The following is a 19201-nucleotide window of genomic DNA, read 5'->3' as shown; positions in this document are numbered from 1 at the left end:
AGCTTCCTGTCAGGATACTTGGGAGCGAATTTTTGGATACATTAAGTGTCTGAAGATATAGTTATTCTATTTAATATTTGTTTAGGGTAAATAAGAATAAGTATAGAAGTGGATAAGTATAGTATTCCCAATTGAAATAATTTTTCTTCATATTTTGAAGGTGTTGCTTCATTGCCTTCAAGCTTTCAGTGCTGAAAAGTCTGATACCATTCTGATTCCAGAAGTTTTATATGAAATCTACTTTTTCCTACCCTGGAAGGTTTTAAGTTTTCTTTTTACCTTCAGTATTCTAAAATTTCACTGTTATGTACCTTCATGTGGCTCTCTTTTTGTCTGTTGTGCTGCACACTTGGCAAGCTCTTTCAATACAGAAACTTATAGCCTTCAAGTATGGGGTATTTTCTTAAATTATTTCTTTAATTATTTCTTCCCCTCCTTTTGCTCTGCTCTCTTCTATGAGAACTCTTATTCAGATACTCAACCTCATGGACTAGCCCTTTAGGGTTTTTCCCCCCACCCTCCTACTTTCCATCCTCATGTCTCTTTGCTCCACCTTCTTGCAGATTTCCCCAATTTTATTTTCTAGTTGGTTTTTCAGACTTTGATAACATATTTTTAATTTCCAATGCTCTCTATTGTTCTCTGAATACTTCTCTTACAGACCTTTATCTTTTTTACAAGGATGCAATGTCTTTCCTTGTCTCTCAGGCTATTAATGATAGGCTTTGTTTCATTTTATGTTTTCTTTTCTCAACATGGTCTCCCCTCTAAATTGCTTTTGTTTGTTTTTGGCCTGTATTTTTCTGTTACATGCTTTTCAAACTGCCTAGTGATCCTTGGATGTGTACTCAGATTTAAGAGAAGGGAACTCAATAGCTGTTGGGAAGCTCTGAGCACATGGATAGGGCTCTTTACTTATACAGATCACTGTAGGGTGATCTGGCATGGCCTTATCTTTAGGAAAGCAGTAAAGCCAATGCCAGAATCTTTAGGTGTACTCTTATGCTAATCAGAGTCTCCAGAGATGCTTCTTCCAGTGTTCTGCCTGGAGATTATAAATTTGAGTACCACTGTTCCAAGAGTCCAGTGGGGAAATATTCTGTATGGAAACTTTCATTTAATCCACCTGTTTTGAGTACATACCACTCCCTCCCTCCATTTTTTAACCATACACCGTATCTTCCACTCTAAAGATCTCTGTTTTTATGCTTTCCAGAGAATATGCTACTAGCTTTCTTCTAGAGTGGTAGGAGAAATATGCTCCTACCTTTCTTCTAGGGTAGGAGAGGCTATTTAGAAGTCTAACTACTTTTTAAACAGATTTCAACAAAACCCCCCGATTTTAGCTCCACATTCACCACTCTTCCAGCAGTATATGGTGCCCATGGGTGAGTCAGGTTACTTCTCAGCTTTCTCAGGTCTGCTAAATCCATCTGTCCATCTGCTTTCTAGCTACCAAAATTCACTTGCTTTTGTCTCCTTTCCCATCTCTTTGTCTTTATAGATTTATGTCACTTCCTCTTTTTTAAATCTCTTTACTCTGCTTTTAGTAAGATTTTGGGAGAGAGTAGTAAGTGATAAATAAGTTCAATATGCTGCCTTTAATCAGAAGTCCCAGCAGCATTATTTTCAAGTAGAATATAATGAGCAAAATACATGTTCAAGTTAGAAAAAAATGCTTTTGCTTTGTTCTGCCAGGAACAACCATCACCAACACAAGCTTGAAGCTGGCATGAACGCTGGTGTCAATCAGCTCATTCCCAACTGCTCCTACAGGATCATAGGCAGAGCCACACTGGGCCTCAGCCATGGGCCATCCGCCCAGGTTTCCATGTCTAACAGCAGTGATATGGACCATGTTCTCATCCCCAGTAACATGTCTGTCAGGAGTTTGGTGATGACCCCAATAACTTCAGCTTCTCCTCATTAATTACATTTAAGATGAGAATTAAATGAGTGATCATCTGGTTCAGCTCTAGGGAGCACAGTTTGCATAGACTGCTACAGGAAATCTACTACTTTTATCAGTGAGAGCTCCAGTTGTAAAGAAAAGAGCTAAACAGAAGCAATGGATGATTTGTTCATCACTGTAACCAAAGAACCTAACGTAGAGCAGTGTACCAATAACTATGTATTCAGTGAACAAATGTTTGTTTTTCTGGGTACTGCCTTTTTTATCTTGGACAATCCACTTAAGCTCTCTGTCTCAGTTTCTTCTTCCGAATAACGAGGATAATCATACCTGTGCCTACAACTATTTTTGTAAGCCAACATACACACTGGAAAAAAACTACTCCAGAATGCTAGCGGTGGTTCTACTAACGTGGTAGGATGACATGTGTGGGATTTTGTTCTTTTTTTCTATGCTCCAGACTTCCTGCAATGTGCCTATATTAATTTTATAATGAAAAAAAAAATTTAATGGAATATGCAGACTAACAAGAAGAGCTTTGCCAACACTGAGAAGTATGTGACTATTAAAAGGCAATGGGAGCTGGGGACAAAAGTTGACCCCGTTTCTTTATATCCCACCTCATAATAAATAAGGAGAATATAAACAAAACACCTAAGTGACTTCACCTGGAGTGATAAATGTTACTCATTTCCAACATTTTTGAGGAGCTGTTCATTAATTAACTACTGGCATCTCAAGATACAAAAGCATCTTGACGGAATGAATGAGCTGAATCCCTACATGAAACTGAGTATAAGTGACACTGAGGGGACAGGAGACAGAAAGGCAAAAAGGGGGGAAGAAGGCACTGAGAGTGTTGTTCTTCCAGTGGAATTTACACTGTATTTTTGTTTTCTGTGTTCCAGAAAGTTCAAAATTACAAACCACGGGCCGGAAGCAGTCAGTCTCTAGGAGCCTGAAACACCTATTCCATTCCTCAAACAAGTTTGTGAAGACCTTGAAACGGTGGGTCCTATGTCGTTTTTCCAGGAAGTCTCAGCTTCTCAGGAATCTGCTGCTTTTGGTTCTGAGTGGAAACTTGGTAGAAATTTCTTTTTTTTATTATTAAGAGAATACAAAATTCACTTTTCTTCTGCAAATTTGGACAAGATAGCCAATAAATTTGTGGTATTTAAGAATATGCTCATAGGTACATTTTATATTATCTTTTATCATGTCCAAAAATATTTTTTCCATGATCCAGGCTTGGAGGAGAAGATGATTGAAGACAATTTTTATTTTGCTTTTTCTTTTTAGGGGACTCTACATAGCTGTTATATTTTATTACAAAGACAATATGTTAGTCACCAATGAAGATCAAATACCGATTGTTGAAATAGATGACTCTCACACCAGTTCCATTACACAAGATTTTCTGTGGTTCACAAAGGTATCCTGAGTTCTAATTTTATTCTTCCCCACTTTGCACCAACAGTCTGTGCATAAATCTCTGAAACTTTGGTTGAGGGGTTGAGGGGTCTCCAGTGATCAAAATATTGGGGTGGGAGTAAATTATCTCAAAGGTCTCTTTCAGCCCTGATTTGCCCTATGTCGTTAAAAATGCCAAAATAGTATCTACACTACATTTTCAAAGCAAAGAAGCTTCCATCCTGTCAGATTGTGTCTCCACTATTCTGAGTTATGGGATCATTTGGCAAAGACTAAAATGTGAATCTGATTGTTTCATTAACATTCAGATCTTTTTCCAATTGGACAGAGATCAAAAAGTTGTTTTGCATGTATCTGAAAATGGACTGGAGAACAAACATCAAGGGTCAGGTTTCCTTCTCCCTACGTTGCTTTGATGCCACAACCTAAATCATGTACTGGCTTGGACGATGATATGACCTCGTGACTTCTTTTGCAGCTGTCTTGTATGTGGGAAGACATAAGGTGCTTGAGGCAAAGCACACCTATCTCCATGTCCTCATCCACAGTACTACAAACTCGGCAGAAGATGCTTGCAGCAACAGCCCAGTTACAGGTGAGGGGCCAGGTGTCAACCCAGACCTCCAAGGAAATTTTAGAAAAACATGTCAGTTCAGTTACCAATCCTGCCTGGAAAGGATATATGAAGTCTCCTTGGACAGTTTGAGCTGCACACCTGCCTTTGTAGGGAACCTGTGCTTTTGGCAGTCTCCTGGAAGAGGAACAGGGGTCTAACCTGAAGAGTCTAGGTGTGAACAAGGAGTAAAGAGACTTGAATTCTGGATTTGATGTTAATCGGTCAACTCATTTCTCCTTTCTGGGTCTGAGTTTCATCACTTGCAAAATAAGAGTTTGACGAGCTCTCCTGAAGACCTCCTGATGCTCTGGCATCCTGAGCATCTATGAGTATATGGAGATAGAGAAAGAGACCCCCAGATATTTTAAGGAGTTTCTTGGCTTGATGCTTATGGCATAATGATGCAAAGGCATTTGCATACATTTTTGATAATTTTTTTAAAAAAAACTTCTTAAAAGCTTACCTTTAATTCTGAATTTAATCCTTCTGTACTATTAACCCAATCAGATCAGGTCCCCAAGCCCTGCAAGAATCTTTGTAGGTTACAGAGCCCCTCCTAGAAATGATATTGAATTCTAAGCAGTCTCTTCTGGATTTCCCTTTCATTGTTTTTTGTTTTGTTTAGTTTTGTTTTGATATTATCTGAATTTCTGCTTCTTAGCACAGAAAAACATCTGCAACATAGAACTGGGGCCTTTAAGATATCGATGAGCCTTGATCAGAGATGGGTACGTACCTACAAAGCTGTCAGTTACATCAACCCCAGAAATACACATAACAGGAATCTACATAAGCTGTGTTCGGCCAGGCCATACCAGCCGAAGCATAAAAATAGAGTCGTAATAACAAAAGAGATTTTCTACAGCTCCACCCCCACCTGAAATTACAAGAATTTCATTTCTTGACCCATGCAATAATTTGACTCCTTGCAACAATAATAATTATTGTCTTGCTATTGTAATAAATTCTGAAAGGTAACCCTTAAACCTCCTGTTCTATACTCCATTGCATAGGCGGTATATTGCCTTTTGTCCTCAGTAAGATTTTTAAAAACCGTGCTCTCCATTTCAACTCACTCTTGATTACAGAATCTTCTCCTTCAACTCAAGAAGTTCTTGGAGCTGGGCCAGGATGACTCTGCTGAATTCAAAGAGCCTCTTCCTTTCATCACTGACCAGCTTGAGCTGGATCAAGCCACTATACCTCAGAAACACCTCTTTCTTTAGGATAAACTTCATTCCCAGTAGGCTCCTTGGTCCCTTAGTAAAGTTCTTTCCCAGGAGTCCTTAATGGACCCTCCCATTAGCCCACCATACAGCCCAGACGTGCTTAGATCACAGACTGAACAATTTTAGAATTTCAAACGGGGCTCTTTATTTTATGTTTATTAGAGGCTTCCTAGAACACCTTCATCTGATATCAGTAACAGGAGAAGGGTTAGGCTGTCACAAGCCATTGCAGTTAAACACTGAGGGGCTAGAGGGAAGCCATGATGGTCAGTGTGCCCTACTCAACTATTAACTTCCATTGCAACAGCTCTTAGATTTGGCCCCCCAAGGTACTGACCCCCCTCACTTTTCATAATGCAGCAGCCCCCTTCTGAGGTCGTTTTCCTCCTTGTCTAGCTTAGATTACTTAGCCCATCATAATCACTCCCTTGAAAATCCTCTAATTTCTGGCCACTGTCTCCCTCCATATTATCTATTTGAAAAAAAAATCCAAGCCTGGATGAATCCAACATGTCTACACTAGAGCAGTTGCACACTGCTGCAGAAAAAGCATCACTGAAAAGGGGGGGGGGGTGAGGTATGATTGGTTTTATGTTAAACTCATGACTACAATTCTCACATGTAAGGTTACCTTGTGATCACATTCCATTTCTCTACTAAATTCACTTTCCCAAATTACAAGGCAACTACCTAAAACCTTCTCCATTCTACCACATCCCTTCCCCTTCCCCACATTCTCCATCCCCACATCAGGTGACACTTTACTGTAGAACTCATTAAGAAAATAAATGGGGAAAAAAAAAAAAAAAAGAAAAAAAGAAAATAAATGGGAAATAATTCTTTTTCCACTGCCAAACCGAAAAGCCTCCTCGCACTGATGCTACTTTCTCTTCCTCGCCCGCCCCCCCCATTCCAACAGATAAAGCCTCACTCCTCCTACCAAAGGCTCATCCCTCACATGTGCTCTGGATCTCAGCTCTTCACTCCCTCCTTCAGCTACCAATCTCTCTTCTCTTCTTTAGAACCAAACTTCTTGAAAGAGTGGCCAACATTCTCCTTTTCCATTTACTTCCTCACTTCCCATTTAGTTCTAAGCTCTTTGCCTGACTTTTGCTACCACCGTGCCTACCAAACTGCTCTCTCAGGCCACCAATAATCAGAGGCAGATAATGCTCATAAAGCTTGAGCTTCGGGGCCCCTCACTTGCATGATCCCCTGTGAGTGTGGGAGTCGTGGAGTGCTTAGGGAGGGGAAGCTGGGTTACAATCTTTGTGATAAACTGCCTGAAGAAACCCAGGAGGCAAAGGGGATCCGAAATTCCAAATACTCCAGTATTGGGGGAGATTTTCTTTCTCAGTCTAAATATTCACTTTTATTGTTTTTAAATTCACTTTTACACCTAACTTTCATATTTGTAATTTCGTGTTCTTTATCTTAAAGAGGACCCCAAAATTGTGTGGTACAGGCCCCTACAAAACCTGGACCCATCCCTGCCAATGACCAGTTTCACTATATCCAACTGACACTTTTTTTTTTTTTTTTTTGCGGTACGCGGGCCTCTCACTGCTGTGGCCTCTCCCGTTGCGGAGCACAGGCTCCGGACGCGCAGGCGCGGCGGCCATGGCTCACGGGCCCAGCCGCTCCGCGGCATGTGGGATCCTCCCAGACCGGGGCGCGAACCCGGTTCCCCTGCATCGGCAGGCGGACGCGCAACCACTGCGCCACCAGGGAAGCCCCAACTGACACTTTTAAATCCTCTTTGAAACTGACATCTCAGCAGCATTTGATACACTTGGTCCTGCTCTCCTTTTTTAAGCTGCCACATCCCTTGGCTTCCATGACTCCACACTTTCCAGATTTTTCCAAGTTCCTGGCCTGTCTTTCTCAGTCTCCTCTGCTAGCTTAAATGCTGTTTCCTCTGCTTAGAATCCTCTTCTACTTCTTTGTCTCACTAATTCCTAGATATCCTTCAGATCTCGGCTTCATTTTTATACTTCCTCAGGGAGCCTTTCTCTGATCTCCCAATTAAGTGAATCACTCACATAGCACCTTGCATTCTTCATTCAGAATGGCGATCATAATACCATTAGTTAATTATCTGTAACATTATCTGGTCACTGACCAACTTGGACTGTGAGTCCCTGAGCCCAGGGAATGTACCTGCCTTGGTTACCACTATATCCCCCATGTGTGGCATGTGGCAGATCATCCATAAGTACTGGCTGGATAAATAAGTGTATTTATCAGTCCAACCCCTGTACCCCTAAGATCACACTTGAGGGTACTCTATCTAACCGAAGGGAAAAGGGAGCACAGAAACGTACCTCATGCCATAGTTACCACCTGGAGAGCTCTCCAGCCCTGCACAGTGACCAGTGCCTCGTAGTACTTAATAGTTACCCCTTTCAGTGCCCATCAAAGGTCAGAGCACCACCTGCTTAAACAATAGGGGTCACTTTCATCTTTTTTTGTAGTACCTATTGCCCAAACTCTTTGCTGACCTTTAGAATGAAAATGTCTAGAAATACTGAAGCCACTCCTTTTTTTTGGGGGGGGGGGGAAGGGAAGGGCGGGGGGTGACAAGGCACAGAAAAAACTTTTCAGAAGAGGAAGAAACATAAATTTGGGGAGATTTATACTTAATATTTTAGGTCGCTTCACTAATCTAACATGTCTTACAATGTTCTAAGTTAAAAGGCATTCTTAAATAGCTTGATTGACATCAGCCATACATAAATCCTATTGCTTTACCTAGGGTATATCTCATTTTACTCTCCCCCCCTTTCCAGCATCACTACCACTGCTTCATTACTCCAGTTATGTCAAAAGCCTCCAAAGCCATTCTCCTGCTTCCAGTCTTAACACCCTCCAACCTGTTCTCCACACTCCTGCCAGAGTAGCCAATAAAAGATGCTGACCATGTCATTCCCTGACTCATACTCTTTCACGAGTGGCGCAGACATTTTATCATGGCGCACAAAGGCCTTCCTTGCCATCTTTCTCCCCCTCCTCTGTTTCCATGGCACCCTGACTCACCTTCATCAAGTGCATACAAACCGCTGTGCATCCTGCGCCTTATTTTCCAGTTTCTGCTCTATAGGGAGGGTTTTTTTTAATTAATTTTTATTAGAGTATAGCTGCTTTACCATGTTGTGTTAGTTTCTACTGTACAGCAAAGTGAACCAGCTATACGTATACATATATCCCCTCTTTTTGGATTTCCTTGCCATTTAGGTCACCACGGAGCACTGAGTAGAGTTCCCTGAGCTATACAGTAGGTTCTCATTAGTTACCTTTTTTATACATACGAAGGTTCTTTAATACACGATAATAAATAACAATCGTGAAACAACTTTCATTTATCTAACAGAGTTAAGTGCCAGGCACTGTGCTAAGTGCTTTCCAAACTATATCTCATTTTATCTTCACCACACCATCATGAGAAAGTACTATTATTGATATTCATTTAACACAGGATAAAACTGAGGCCTAGAAAGGGAAAATAACTTGCCCAAGGTGGCACAAATAGGAAGTAGCAGAGTCTGGATACAAACCCTGATCTATATAACTCCAAAGCCTGTGTTCTTTCCAATATTTCATCATCTTATTGTGCATTTATTTTACAAAAAGCAGACAAAAATTTTAAATAGAACAAATTATATACATTATAGTTAAAAAAGAAAAGGTAAAAGTCTATTCTGTATCATTTGGAGCCTATCTAGGAGAAGTGGTCTTAAATTTTATTTGGAAGAAGGTAAAGTATGAATTAATATTACCTAGGCAGGAGAGATAAGTATCTGCCAGCATTAGGATTAAAAAATAATAATAATAAGATTAGAAAGCCTATAAGTGGCCAAGACCCCACATTGTTTTTCCTACTTTTAGGAAAATGGCAGAGGCCCCAAGAGGCAGAAGGGTATATTCCTTACGCTGAGAGATACCCGAACTACTTATCCTCAAAACACAGGAATAACCTGAAACTAGATTGGGTTATATTAAACTTTCCTCCTCCACAGATTTTATTTTTTTTCTGCAAACTCTTATTTTATTTTTTATTGGACTATAGTTGATTTACAATGTTGTGTTAGTTTCAGGTGTACAGCAAAGTCAATCAGTTATACATATACATATATCCCCTCATTTTTGATTCTTTTCCCATATAGGTCATTATAGAGTACTGAGTAGAGTTCCCTGTGCTATACAGTAGGTCCTTATTAGTTATCTATTTTATAGATAGTAGTGTGTATATGTCAATCCCAATCTCCCAATTTATCCCTCCTCCCCTTTCCCCCCTGGTAACCATAAGTTTGTTTTCTACATCTGTGACCCTATTACTGTTTTGTAAATAAGTTCATTTGTACCATTTTTTTAGATTCCTCCTCTACAGCTTTTAGAAACAAGTGTTAGTGAGCTAAAGCCAGGTAACAATTCATGAATACCATGTCTCTTTCATTTTTCAAGGCGGGGAAAAGGTTTCCCCGAAATTTTACTCTCCTTTCCAGGCCTTCCTATCTCTACGCCAGACCTCCTTCAACTTCCCATGTCACCCCAAACTGAATAAAAGTCTCTAAGTATTGTGCATCTGTCTAGGGCTTATTGACAGCCCTGTGATTTGCTGTGGTTATAACCTAGAGGCATTCCTGTGAGCCATCAGATGGCTTTTATTTCTCTTTACCTTGTAGAATCCTCAGGGTTCCCAGATCTCCTAATCTTGATCGCATAGCACGACAGGTAATAACATGGTGTGTGTTTCCTTTAGGCACTAAAGAACCCCAAATCTGCCCCCTTAGAACGTGGCTGCAACTTATTTTCACAAAGATATTCCTCTTTTAAATTGGGCTCTTCCCAGAGCTAGCTATCCAACCCAATTTGCTCTCAATAAAGAATTTCAGGAAGACTTTTAGTGCTTCTTGTTTAGAGCATTAGTCAACATATCCAAAGCTAACAGAGAATCACTGATAATAACTCTGCCTAAATGAAAGGACCATCTCATTCAATGTCCACTCACCCACTTTGATCCAAAGCAAATCAAATTTTCCAGTGTCCTAATGATGTTACTTCAGTCAACAAAAATTTCTTGAGCTATTACTATGTACCAGGCACTGTGCAAGGAACCCAGAGAAACAGAGGTGAAAAAACCATGATTTCATGACATGTACATCAATACACAGGAAAGTCAGAGACATGCTAAGATACAAGTTGGTACACGAAGCAGTAGGGGACAAAAAAGGAGATGATAAATTCTACCTATGAGAGTTGAGAAAGTCCTCCCAGAGAAGGTGAAACCTGGGCTGAGTGCTGAAAATGAGTAAGTATAAACCAGGATGGAATTCCATTTGGAGCACTAAAGAAAGCCCATACCCTGCCTACTTGTATCAAGCTTGAAAGTTTACAAAACACTTTCTCATACATGGCTTGACTTAATCCACCAATCATTCTATAAGGTAAGGATTAGCATAAGGGATGTCTGAGCTGTAAGGACTCTTAATTTTAGATGATGAAACTCAGGGCCAGAAAGAGTAAGTCATTTTTCAGAAGTCTAAGTGTTAAGGAACAGCAGCCAGCCCTGAAACTCAACACCAGGATAACTAAAGGCTTAACAGCAGTAATGTGCTGGAGCCAACTTGTACTCACTTAGGAGAGCCAACAGTTAAGTATTCAGAGATTTTCAAAGCCTGTTGTCACAACCTTTGGTAGCTTGAAATAGGCTACTGTGGGAGTATTTACACCACAGAAATTGGCATATTATATATCAAGCCTTTTTTTTTTTTTTTTTTTTGATGGCCAGTTTACCAGCACGCCATTGCTGATTGGCCAGTACTACTTTGCAGCAAACTGCTTTATATAAGACTGTAGTACTACACAGGGCTGGATTAAAAGCCTTAGCCAATGACTTCTCTATGATTTAGAAGTTAATTGTTAGAAAGGGATAATCTGACTTGAGTAGTTAGGCCATTTTTAAAAACAGTAATCCTGCCAAATGAATTTTTATAATATGTCAATAATTATTTATGAAATTTCTTATTTATGTGTTCTGTCCTTGCAAATTAAGGGGGAAAAAAAAAGACATAGTCCCTACCTATGAGGAACATTCCACTGTTTTTGTAAATGTGAATACTGATCAGCTGGCTCATTCATTTTTAGGTCATCCTTATCACTTTCACAAATTCCAGTTCTATTTTTGCACTCCTGCTAACAGGTTATCTTGTCAGCGTTTACGTGAGTTCACAAAAATAACAGCCAGGAGCTCTGAGATGATTCATTATTTTAAGAAGCTATAGATATTCAAAGTAAAAGGGTATTTTATCTTATTCATCCAGTGCTCTAAGTTAGAAATCTTCAAACCTTGCATATTTGTAAAACTGCTTATTTTAACAACATCTGCCTGGGCCCCTTCACATTTAATGTGGCATCCTTCTCTTCTTACCTTTCTACAAGTATTGTCTACCTTGTTGACCTAGCTCACAAACAATTTTAACAAAATTTTAAAAAAAACAGAACTCTCTGAAATGCAGATACGTCAAACCAGGCCAGTCTCCCAATTAAAGTATCTTGAAGGGAACGTGCAGTCATTTGGGGACCTGTACAATGTGCTACATTGTCAATTCACTTCTTCATTTTAAACAACCCCACTTCATACCAGCTTACTGTAGATCTCTTGAAAACTCCACAAGTAGCATACCTGAAATATCAGGCATTTTTCTTTAAAACATCTGGGATTCTCTTCAAGTGCTGGTAACTGAGGTTTATGCGCTGGTGTGTCTATGTGGGTAAGAGATATTTACAGATATTAAATTTGCTTAAAAAAAGAACATAATTTTTGTGCCTCTTGCTATAATCTTTGCAGGCTTATGGTGAAGACATTTTCTTTGAGCTTCTGTTAAGTACACTTGTATGATGCTACATATTCTATTATAGGTTTAAGTCTGCTCAACAACAACCACCGAAAAACAGCTTCTCAGAAACATCAGATAATTATTCAGTGTCTTTTGTTGCAGTTATGTTGCTTTGTTTGCACATCACCTAAACTAGCAGAAATCTGTCTGTTTCTAGAATTTACTTGGGACACACAATTTGGGAAGAGTTTACTATGAACCCATTAAAGACCGGCATGGAAACATCCTCATAGTCACCATCAGAGAGGTGGAGATGCTCTATTCATTTTTTAATGGCAAATGGATGCAGATCTCAAAGCTGCAAAGCCAGAGGAAGTCTCTCTCAACACCTGAGGAGCCAACAGCCTTAGACATTTTACTGATAACCATCCAGGTATGTAGTCTTTTCAATTTTCCTAACAGAAGTTCCAAACACACTTATGGAGGCTCTAGTGAAATATATCAAGAGCCATTTACATATGCAGTAATGGAATGAAGAGGTCCAGAGACATGTCACTCTCTGTATTCCACACATAGGAAAGATTCAAAAGCATCAATCAGCTCGTCACTTCTACAAGCCCCTTCTCCAAGGCCCTAAAAACTTCACATTCACAATTTTGTATTCTTTTCCTTAAGAAAAGCACAAAAAATTGTATCAGCTTAAGGCCCGACCAAACTTGGATTTGCCCCTGTCAGACACACAGCTAGAAAATGGCAGAGCTGAAAAGTTGAACTCAGATCTTCTGATTGGAAGCAGGCTTCTTTCTGCTACATTATATCACATTTGGAGGCAGGCGTTAGGATTTTAACGAGTGAGGGATGGGAGATGAAATAAAAGATGAGTCACCTGAGAACTAAATAGCCACCAAAATTCAAAAATCAGGCAGCTGAGATCCAGTCTCTTAACCTGGACGGCAGAGCTAGGACACAAACCTGTATCTTGTGCTCCTGAGTCTAGCACTCTCTCCACGGCACCACACTGCCTCACATGTTCTTCTGTAAACATGGGCATCAAGCTGTTTCTTTTTCCTTCTTTTAAACCCAGTGATGGGGATGAGTTCTAGAGAGCTCTCCAGTTAGGTGGCAAAGCTAGGAGAAACAACTACCTTGAGGCCTACACAACCAATGGCATATATCGACAAGACAGCCAATCTGGAGTAATGGGGAAGAAAGGGCTCAATCTCAGACAAACAAGCCAAACCCAAGTCTTGGCCCAGTAACCCCTCAGATCACCCTAAACAGCTAAGTAACCAGCCTGCTGACTTACTTTCATTCTCCACTGAGGGGTAGCTAGTACAATAATCTCACCTTTCTATTACTTGCTCTGGCCCAGACCAGGATGAAGTCCAGTGTAGCAAAGGTAAGCTAATTGGTCCAAGCCAATACCTCTGGATTTGATTTCATGGAATTTGGGTTCATATGAAATTTACAGAGGGTGAGGGTGGGTATGTGTGTGTGTGTGTGTGTGCGTGTGTGTAGGTGGGAGCAGGGAACACAGACACATTCGTGGTTCCCCTCTTCACCTTTTATAAGTAAGTGCTAAAAGAAACATTTAAAAAAATCATAATAAATTGAGCTTTTACAGGGTGACTAATACACTAATCCCCTATAGGGATAAATTGGAGTCTGGGCTACCTTTGCTCCTAGAAACACAGCACAGGCCCCAGCATGATATAATACCTGGTTTCTCCTAGACTTATTACATTAAAAATGTGCTACAGGTGCAGAAAAATTCCAATCTGGCAAAAAGTTGTTAGAGAAGGAGACCAAAAATAGAGGCAAGATCAGGTTTCCACACAGATCCAAGTGGAAAATTTACCCCCGCTGACTGGCACATTCCTGCTTGATGTCATTCCCACCCACCCCCTACTCTCCTTTTTTCTGCTTCTACTTTTTCTCTCTCCCCTCCTTCCCATACAGGTCTTACACTGGAGAGGAAATGGGGGAATAAAACTATTAGGGTGGTATTCAGTTACTCCTAGACTTAACATTTAATTATGTCAGGAGGTAGCCCCACCAATTCAGCATAGAGATAGGTCTTGGTGGTTGACCAAAGCAGGCTGGGTAATTCCCACAATTCCAGGCCACAAACCACTCTTTTTTCTCAGGGTCATAGAGTGATGACCACCAGGCCTTCTGACTGGAAGCCTGAGCTTCTTTCTGCTACATCACACCACATTCTGAAGGCACCACTTTGGAATCAGGCTGACTGGGTATGATTCCTGACTCTACCTTTTCTGGTTATGTGACTAGAACAAGTTACTTAATTGCTTACCTCCTGTATTTCCTTCTCTGCAAAACAACCTACTTCATCGGGTTCTAATGAAGATTAAATGAGTTAAATACATAAAGCATTAGAAGAGTAGCACAAAGTGAGTGCTCAATAAATGTTAGTTATTTTTATTATTTCTCTACTCAGAAAAATCCAACCAATGCTAGGCTCTCCCTCAGGGCACACCCAAAACACCTCCTCCTCATCCATACTCTCCCAGGAGACCCGAGGTACTGGCTCAGTCATTTCACTACTTCTTCTACTTTTTCATAAGAACTAAGGAAAAACTGTATAAAGACTAAATGATCCACAATGGAGTTTTCAAAACAGATAAGGGCTTTAACAAAATCTGGGCCCATAACTAATGTACTAATCCTTTAAGGCCCCAGGGAACCTCCAGGGTCTAACCCGCTCAAATTCCTGACCCCTCTCAAGTCCCAGACCTTCATAACAGGCCTCTCTCATATATCTGGAAGGGAGAGAGAAGTCCTTCCCACACTTGCCTGGGAAGGAAAAGAGAGTTATTACAGACAAGTTAGAATCCCCCTGAGCAAACTAACTGGCAATGAGTACAGTTGACCCTTGAACAAACAACATGGGGGTTAGGGGTGCTGACACCACCACCCCCCAAGTAGTAAATCCACATATAACTTTTGACCCCCCACCCCAAAATTATAATGTGAAAAAGAAATTCATATTTATTTAGAGGTATAACAATTCATGCATTGATAATGAAGAAGCAGCAGTATGACTGCTTTATGGTAGCCTAGTGTAACCGATACAACTGCTTCACGGTAGCCTAGCCTATATACGCTTATGAATGGTCCTAAAATTTTTACGGCATACAGTATTATAGTCACATTCATAATACAGTATTGGAAACATTGTTACTTTTTTTAAAAAACCACTTACCTGCGATGATAGGCTGATAGGCAGTTTCTCCAATTACAAGAGACAGGCATACGGTATGGTAATGTAATTCTCTGAAAGAAAAGTTATAAAACAGTAAGAAAACGAAAACATTATTAATTTTACATTAAACATTACTCACCTTTTGCCTATGTAAGGATAGGTTATCCACTTCAATACAAGTCTAGCACAATACCAGTGTGCACAATGTTCCATACATATATTTTTGTATATTTATTGAAATCCATGTATAAGCGGACTCACACAGTACAAACCCACGTTGTTCAAGGGTCAACTGTGTTTCCAACAGAAAGGCCCCTCTCAGGTGCTGAGTTTCTCTGACCATAATCTTCAGGGGTCACTTCAATAACTGGAAACCTCCAGGAAAGTTTTCTCTGAAGATTAATCTCTCACATTTGTACTACGCTTTCAAGTTTATAACACTTCGTCACATCTATATCATTTGATCCTCATGAAAAGCCAGTGAGGTTGAGTGGGAAATTTCTGTCCAATTCATAAATGAAGCTATGGATTTCAGGAAAGTAACTCACCACGGTCGTATCAGCCAAAAAAGCAGCCTGTGGGACTAAGACACAAGTCTTCTGACTCCTAGCCTGGGGCCCTTCCCATTCTGCCATGCTGCTTTACACACCTTCCCCATCCTTTTCTCTAGATCCTCTTTAAAAGTGTGATCCTAGAGAAGCTGTGGTGAAGCTTGCCCTCCATCTCCCTCCCATCCCTGCTTTCCTTCTCTTGATCTCCTTAGGCATTTCTTGTCACCTGCAAGGACCCAGCATCTTCTTCTTACACCTGAGGTGCCCAGGACCTACTATCTCTTCTGCCCTTTTCTGCTTTTTTCCTGCACATTCCTGCTCTCTCTACCTCCAAGGAACCCCTAACACGGGGATCAAAAACTACTGGAATCAGGAAGATTAATGGAAATGAGTCAACTGGGCTGGATATAAGAAACAACTGGGGTCACACAAAAACTTGTTCACCAATGTTCATGGCAGAAGTATTCACAGTAGCCAAAGAGTGGAAACAACCTACATGTCCAATAACTGATGAATGGATAAACAAAAGTGATGTATTCATATAATGGAATATTATTCAGCCATAAATGAAGTACTGATCCACGCTAATATGGATGAAAACATTATGCTAAGTGAAAAAAGCCAGACACAAAATGCTACACAATTAAATATCCAGTACAGGCAAAGCCATAGAGACAGAAAGTAGATGAGTGGTTCCAGGGGCAGGAAGAGGAGGGACTGGGAAATGACAGCTAACGAATGGGAGTTTTCTTTTTGGAATGTTGAAAATAATCTGAAATTAGATAGTGGTGATAGTTGCACAACCTTGTGACTATAGTAAAAACCACTGAGTTTCACACTTTAAAAGAGTGAATTTTATGGTATGTGAGTTATATGTCAATATAAAAAAAAGTGGAAGTAACAAAGACTATAGTAATCTGAAGAGCCCTTGCTCTCATCTAAAGAACAGCCCTATTCAGCCTCAGCTAACTGCAGTGAAAGAAAGTGGTCCCAATGTTGAAATATTTTTCAATTTTTAAAGAGAAGTTGAAAGTCCAGAGTTTTGGATAAAATCTCTTTATTTTTAAAAGTTAGAAAATAATTCAGAAAGTTTACATTCTTGGCAGCCTATATAATCTTGGGCCACAGGCCACCATTTTATGACCTCTGCTAACCCTGGACAATTCAGCTTCCATGCCCTATCCAACAAAACAAAAGCCCTGTAGTTATTGGAAAAGCAACTACATATTGTTCCTCTAACAAGCTCTTAGGATATCTGATCAATGAAGAGAAGAAGGGTATACCCTTCCTGGTCACTGCACCAACACAACATATTCTCTCCCAAAGGTTCAGCCCCAGACCCCCACTACCTCTGGGCCTCTCACTTCATAGTTAATAAACATATTTTCAGCACCAGCGAGGTGCCAGGAACTCTTCTAGGTGCTATAGGAAAAACAAATGAATAACTCAAGGTCCTTTCTTTCAAGTTCAGTCAAGGGAGGGAGACAGACTTGTACACAAATCAAGGTAATACAAGGCAGAATTAAACCAGAACCTGCTAGCAGCACAAACAGTGTACTATGAAAACACAGACAAAGCAAGTATTAATTCTACCTGGAAATATCAGGGAAGGCACTGTAGAAGAGGCGACATTTGGCTGAGCCATGAAGGGTAAGTTAAGTTCACCAGGGGGAGAAAAAAAGAAAAAGAGAGAGAAAGACGGGGGGAGGGAGAAGAAAGGAAGGAGGGAGGGAGGGAAGAAGAAAGGAAGAGAGGAAAGAAGGGAGGAAGGAAGGAAGGAATTAATTAAATAGAGAATTAAACTAAATAGAGGGCATGGTGCAAAAAATTAAGGTAAAAGCTGGAAAAGTAGATCCCACCCTCCCTTGGGTCCACAATGGACCTTGCACAACCTTTACATACTGAGTTAAGAAAAACTTGCTCACATGTCTCTCTCACAAACTGAAATACGAGTTCCATGAAAAGAAGGATCATGTCCTATTCATCTTTTTTTTTAACATCTTTATTGGAGTATAATTGCTTTACAATGGTGTGTTAGTTTCTGCCTTACAACAAAGTGAATCAGTTATACATATACATATGTCCCCATATCTCTTCCCTCTTGCGTCTCCCTCCCTATTCATCTTGATGTCACTAACGTCCTAGCATAGTGCCTGATACATAGTAAGTGCTCGATAAAAGTTGGCAGAATGAGTGAATTCATGAACCAACAAAGAATCAAAGAGAGATTAGGCTATGTATGAGGAAGGAAAAAGCAATCCATTTTGGCTGGAGATAAGAGACACAAGAGGACTGCAGTGGAAGTAGAGACTAGAAATGCAGGTTAGAGGTCAAATCAGGCAATATATAAACCCACAGGCATTTGATTTGGCTTAGGAGGCCTTTCTAACGTACCTCAGATTATGTGAATAGGACAGCTTCTTTCTCTTCCCATGCGTTTCTCAGGCTCCAAAAACATCCTGACTAATGAAGGGTAAATGCCTATGTAAAGGCAGGAAAACACATAGTAGATGCTCAGTAATAGTCTTTTAAAAAATTGAATGAAAGAGTGAATCACTCCATCCCAGAATGGTGTTGTTTTTCACATAACTCACATTCTATTTGTGGTCAGTTCTGACCCCCACATGTTTTGTCTTATACTCATACCCATTCTATATTTGTACTCTTGGGTTTGGGTCTTTACAAGCACATTTTCTTATTACGTTTCAACCCTAATTATGATAGGCTTATTTTTCCAATGCATAAGGTCATTCAGAGCTTTATTACTGTTTTCCAGAAAATCAAAACCACACCAAATTTGGGACCCGCAAATTTGATACACACATTCTTCATTTCTTTGTCTGTAACATCAATAAACATGATGAGCCGACTGGCTCTCAGGACCAGTCTCTACTGGGCCATCACTCAATATGCCCTACTATTCCCATACTATCCCCATCATCCACAAATCTTCAACCCTGCTATTCAGCTTATTAAAGTCATGCGGTCAAGAGTCTATTGATACTTTTCCCAGATTATCTAGTGAAACAGATTATAGTGGAGACAACTCCCTGGTCTATGGATCTTGTTCTTTTGCTATTAGAAATTAAAAGTTGTCTGTATGATTTGCCCATCACAAAGCCATGCTGACTCCTATTTAGTGTCTCAGGGTTTCCTAGGTGACTGCAAACTGATTGACTGATGGTTTGTTCTCATTTTTCCCGAAGATCTATAAGTTGGTGGTCTTTAATTACTAGCGTCATTCTGTGTTTCTCCCCTTCCTGTTTCAAAGATAGGCATATTTGCCCTTTTCCAGTCTTTAGGGACTTTTCCAGTTCTCCATCACTTCTCAAAAATAATGATCTGGGGGTATGTGGCCACATCTGCTTGCACAGCAAGCACCCCTAGGGTGTATATCATCAAA

General features: G+C 40.2%; 1 protein-coding gene across 1 annotated transcript in view; it reads left to right on the top strand.

Annotated features, from left to right (window-relative positions):
- ANKFN1 (ankyrin repeat and fibronectin type III domain containing 1) overlaps positions 1–19201 on the top strand; it is a 165646-nt gene that overhangs the window by 106997 nt on the left and 39448 nt on the right. The window contains exons 9-12 of the mRNA XM_028500020.2: positions 2821–2920; positions 3212–3344; positions 3822–3938; positions 12242–12457. Of these exons, the coding sequence (XP_028355821.1) occupies positions 2821–2920; positions 3212–3344; positions 3822–3938; positions 12242–12457 (566 nt within the window). The remainder of the gene's footprint in view (positions 1–2820; positions 2921–3211; positions 3345–3821; positions 3939–12241; positions 12458–19201) is intronic.

The sequence above is a fragment of the Physeter macrocephalus genome, chromosome 14 (assembly GCF_002837175.3).
Source record: "Physeter macrocephalus isolate SW-GA chromosome 14, ASM283717v5, whole genome shotgun sequence".
In the NCBI taxonomy this organism is placed as follows: domain Eukaryota; kingdom Metazoa; phylum Chordata; class Mammalia; order Artiodactyla; family Physeteridae; genus Physeter; species Physeter macrocephalus.
The sequence above is the reverse complement of the archived record's forward strand: the minus strand, read 5'-3'. Positions and strand labels throughout refer to the sequence as shown.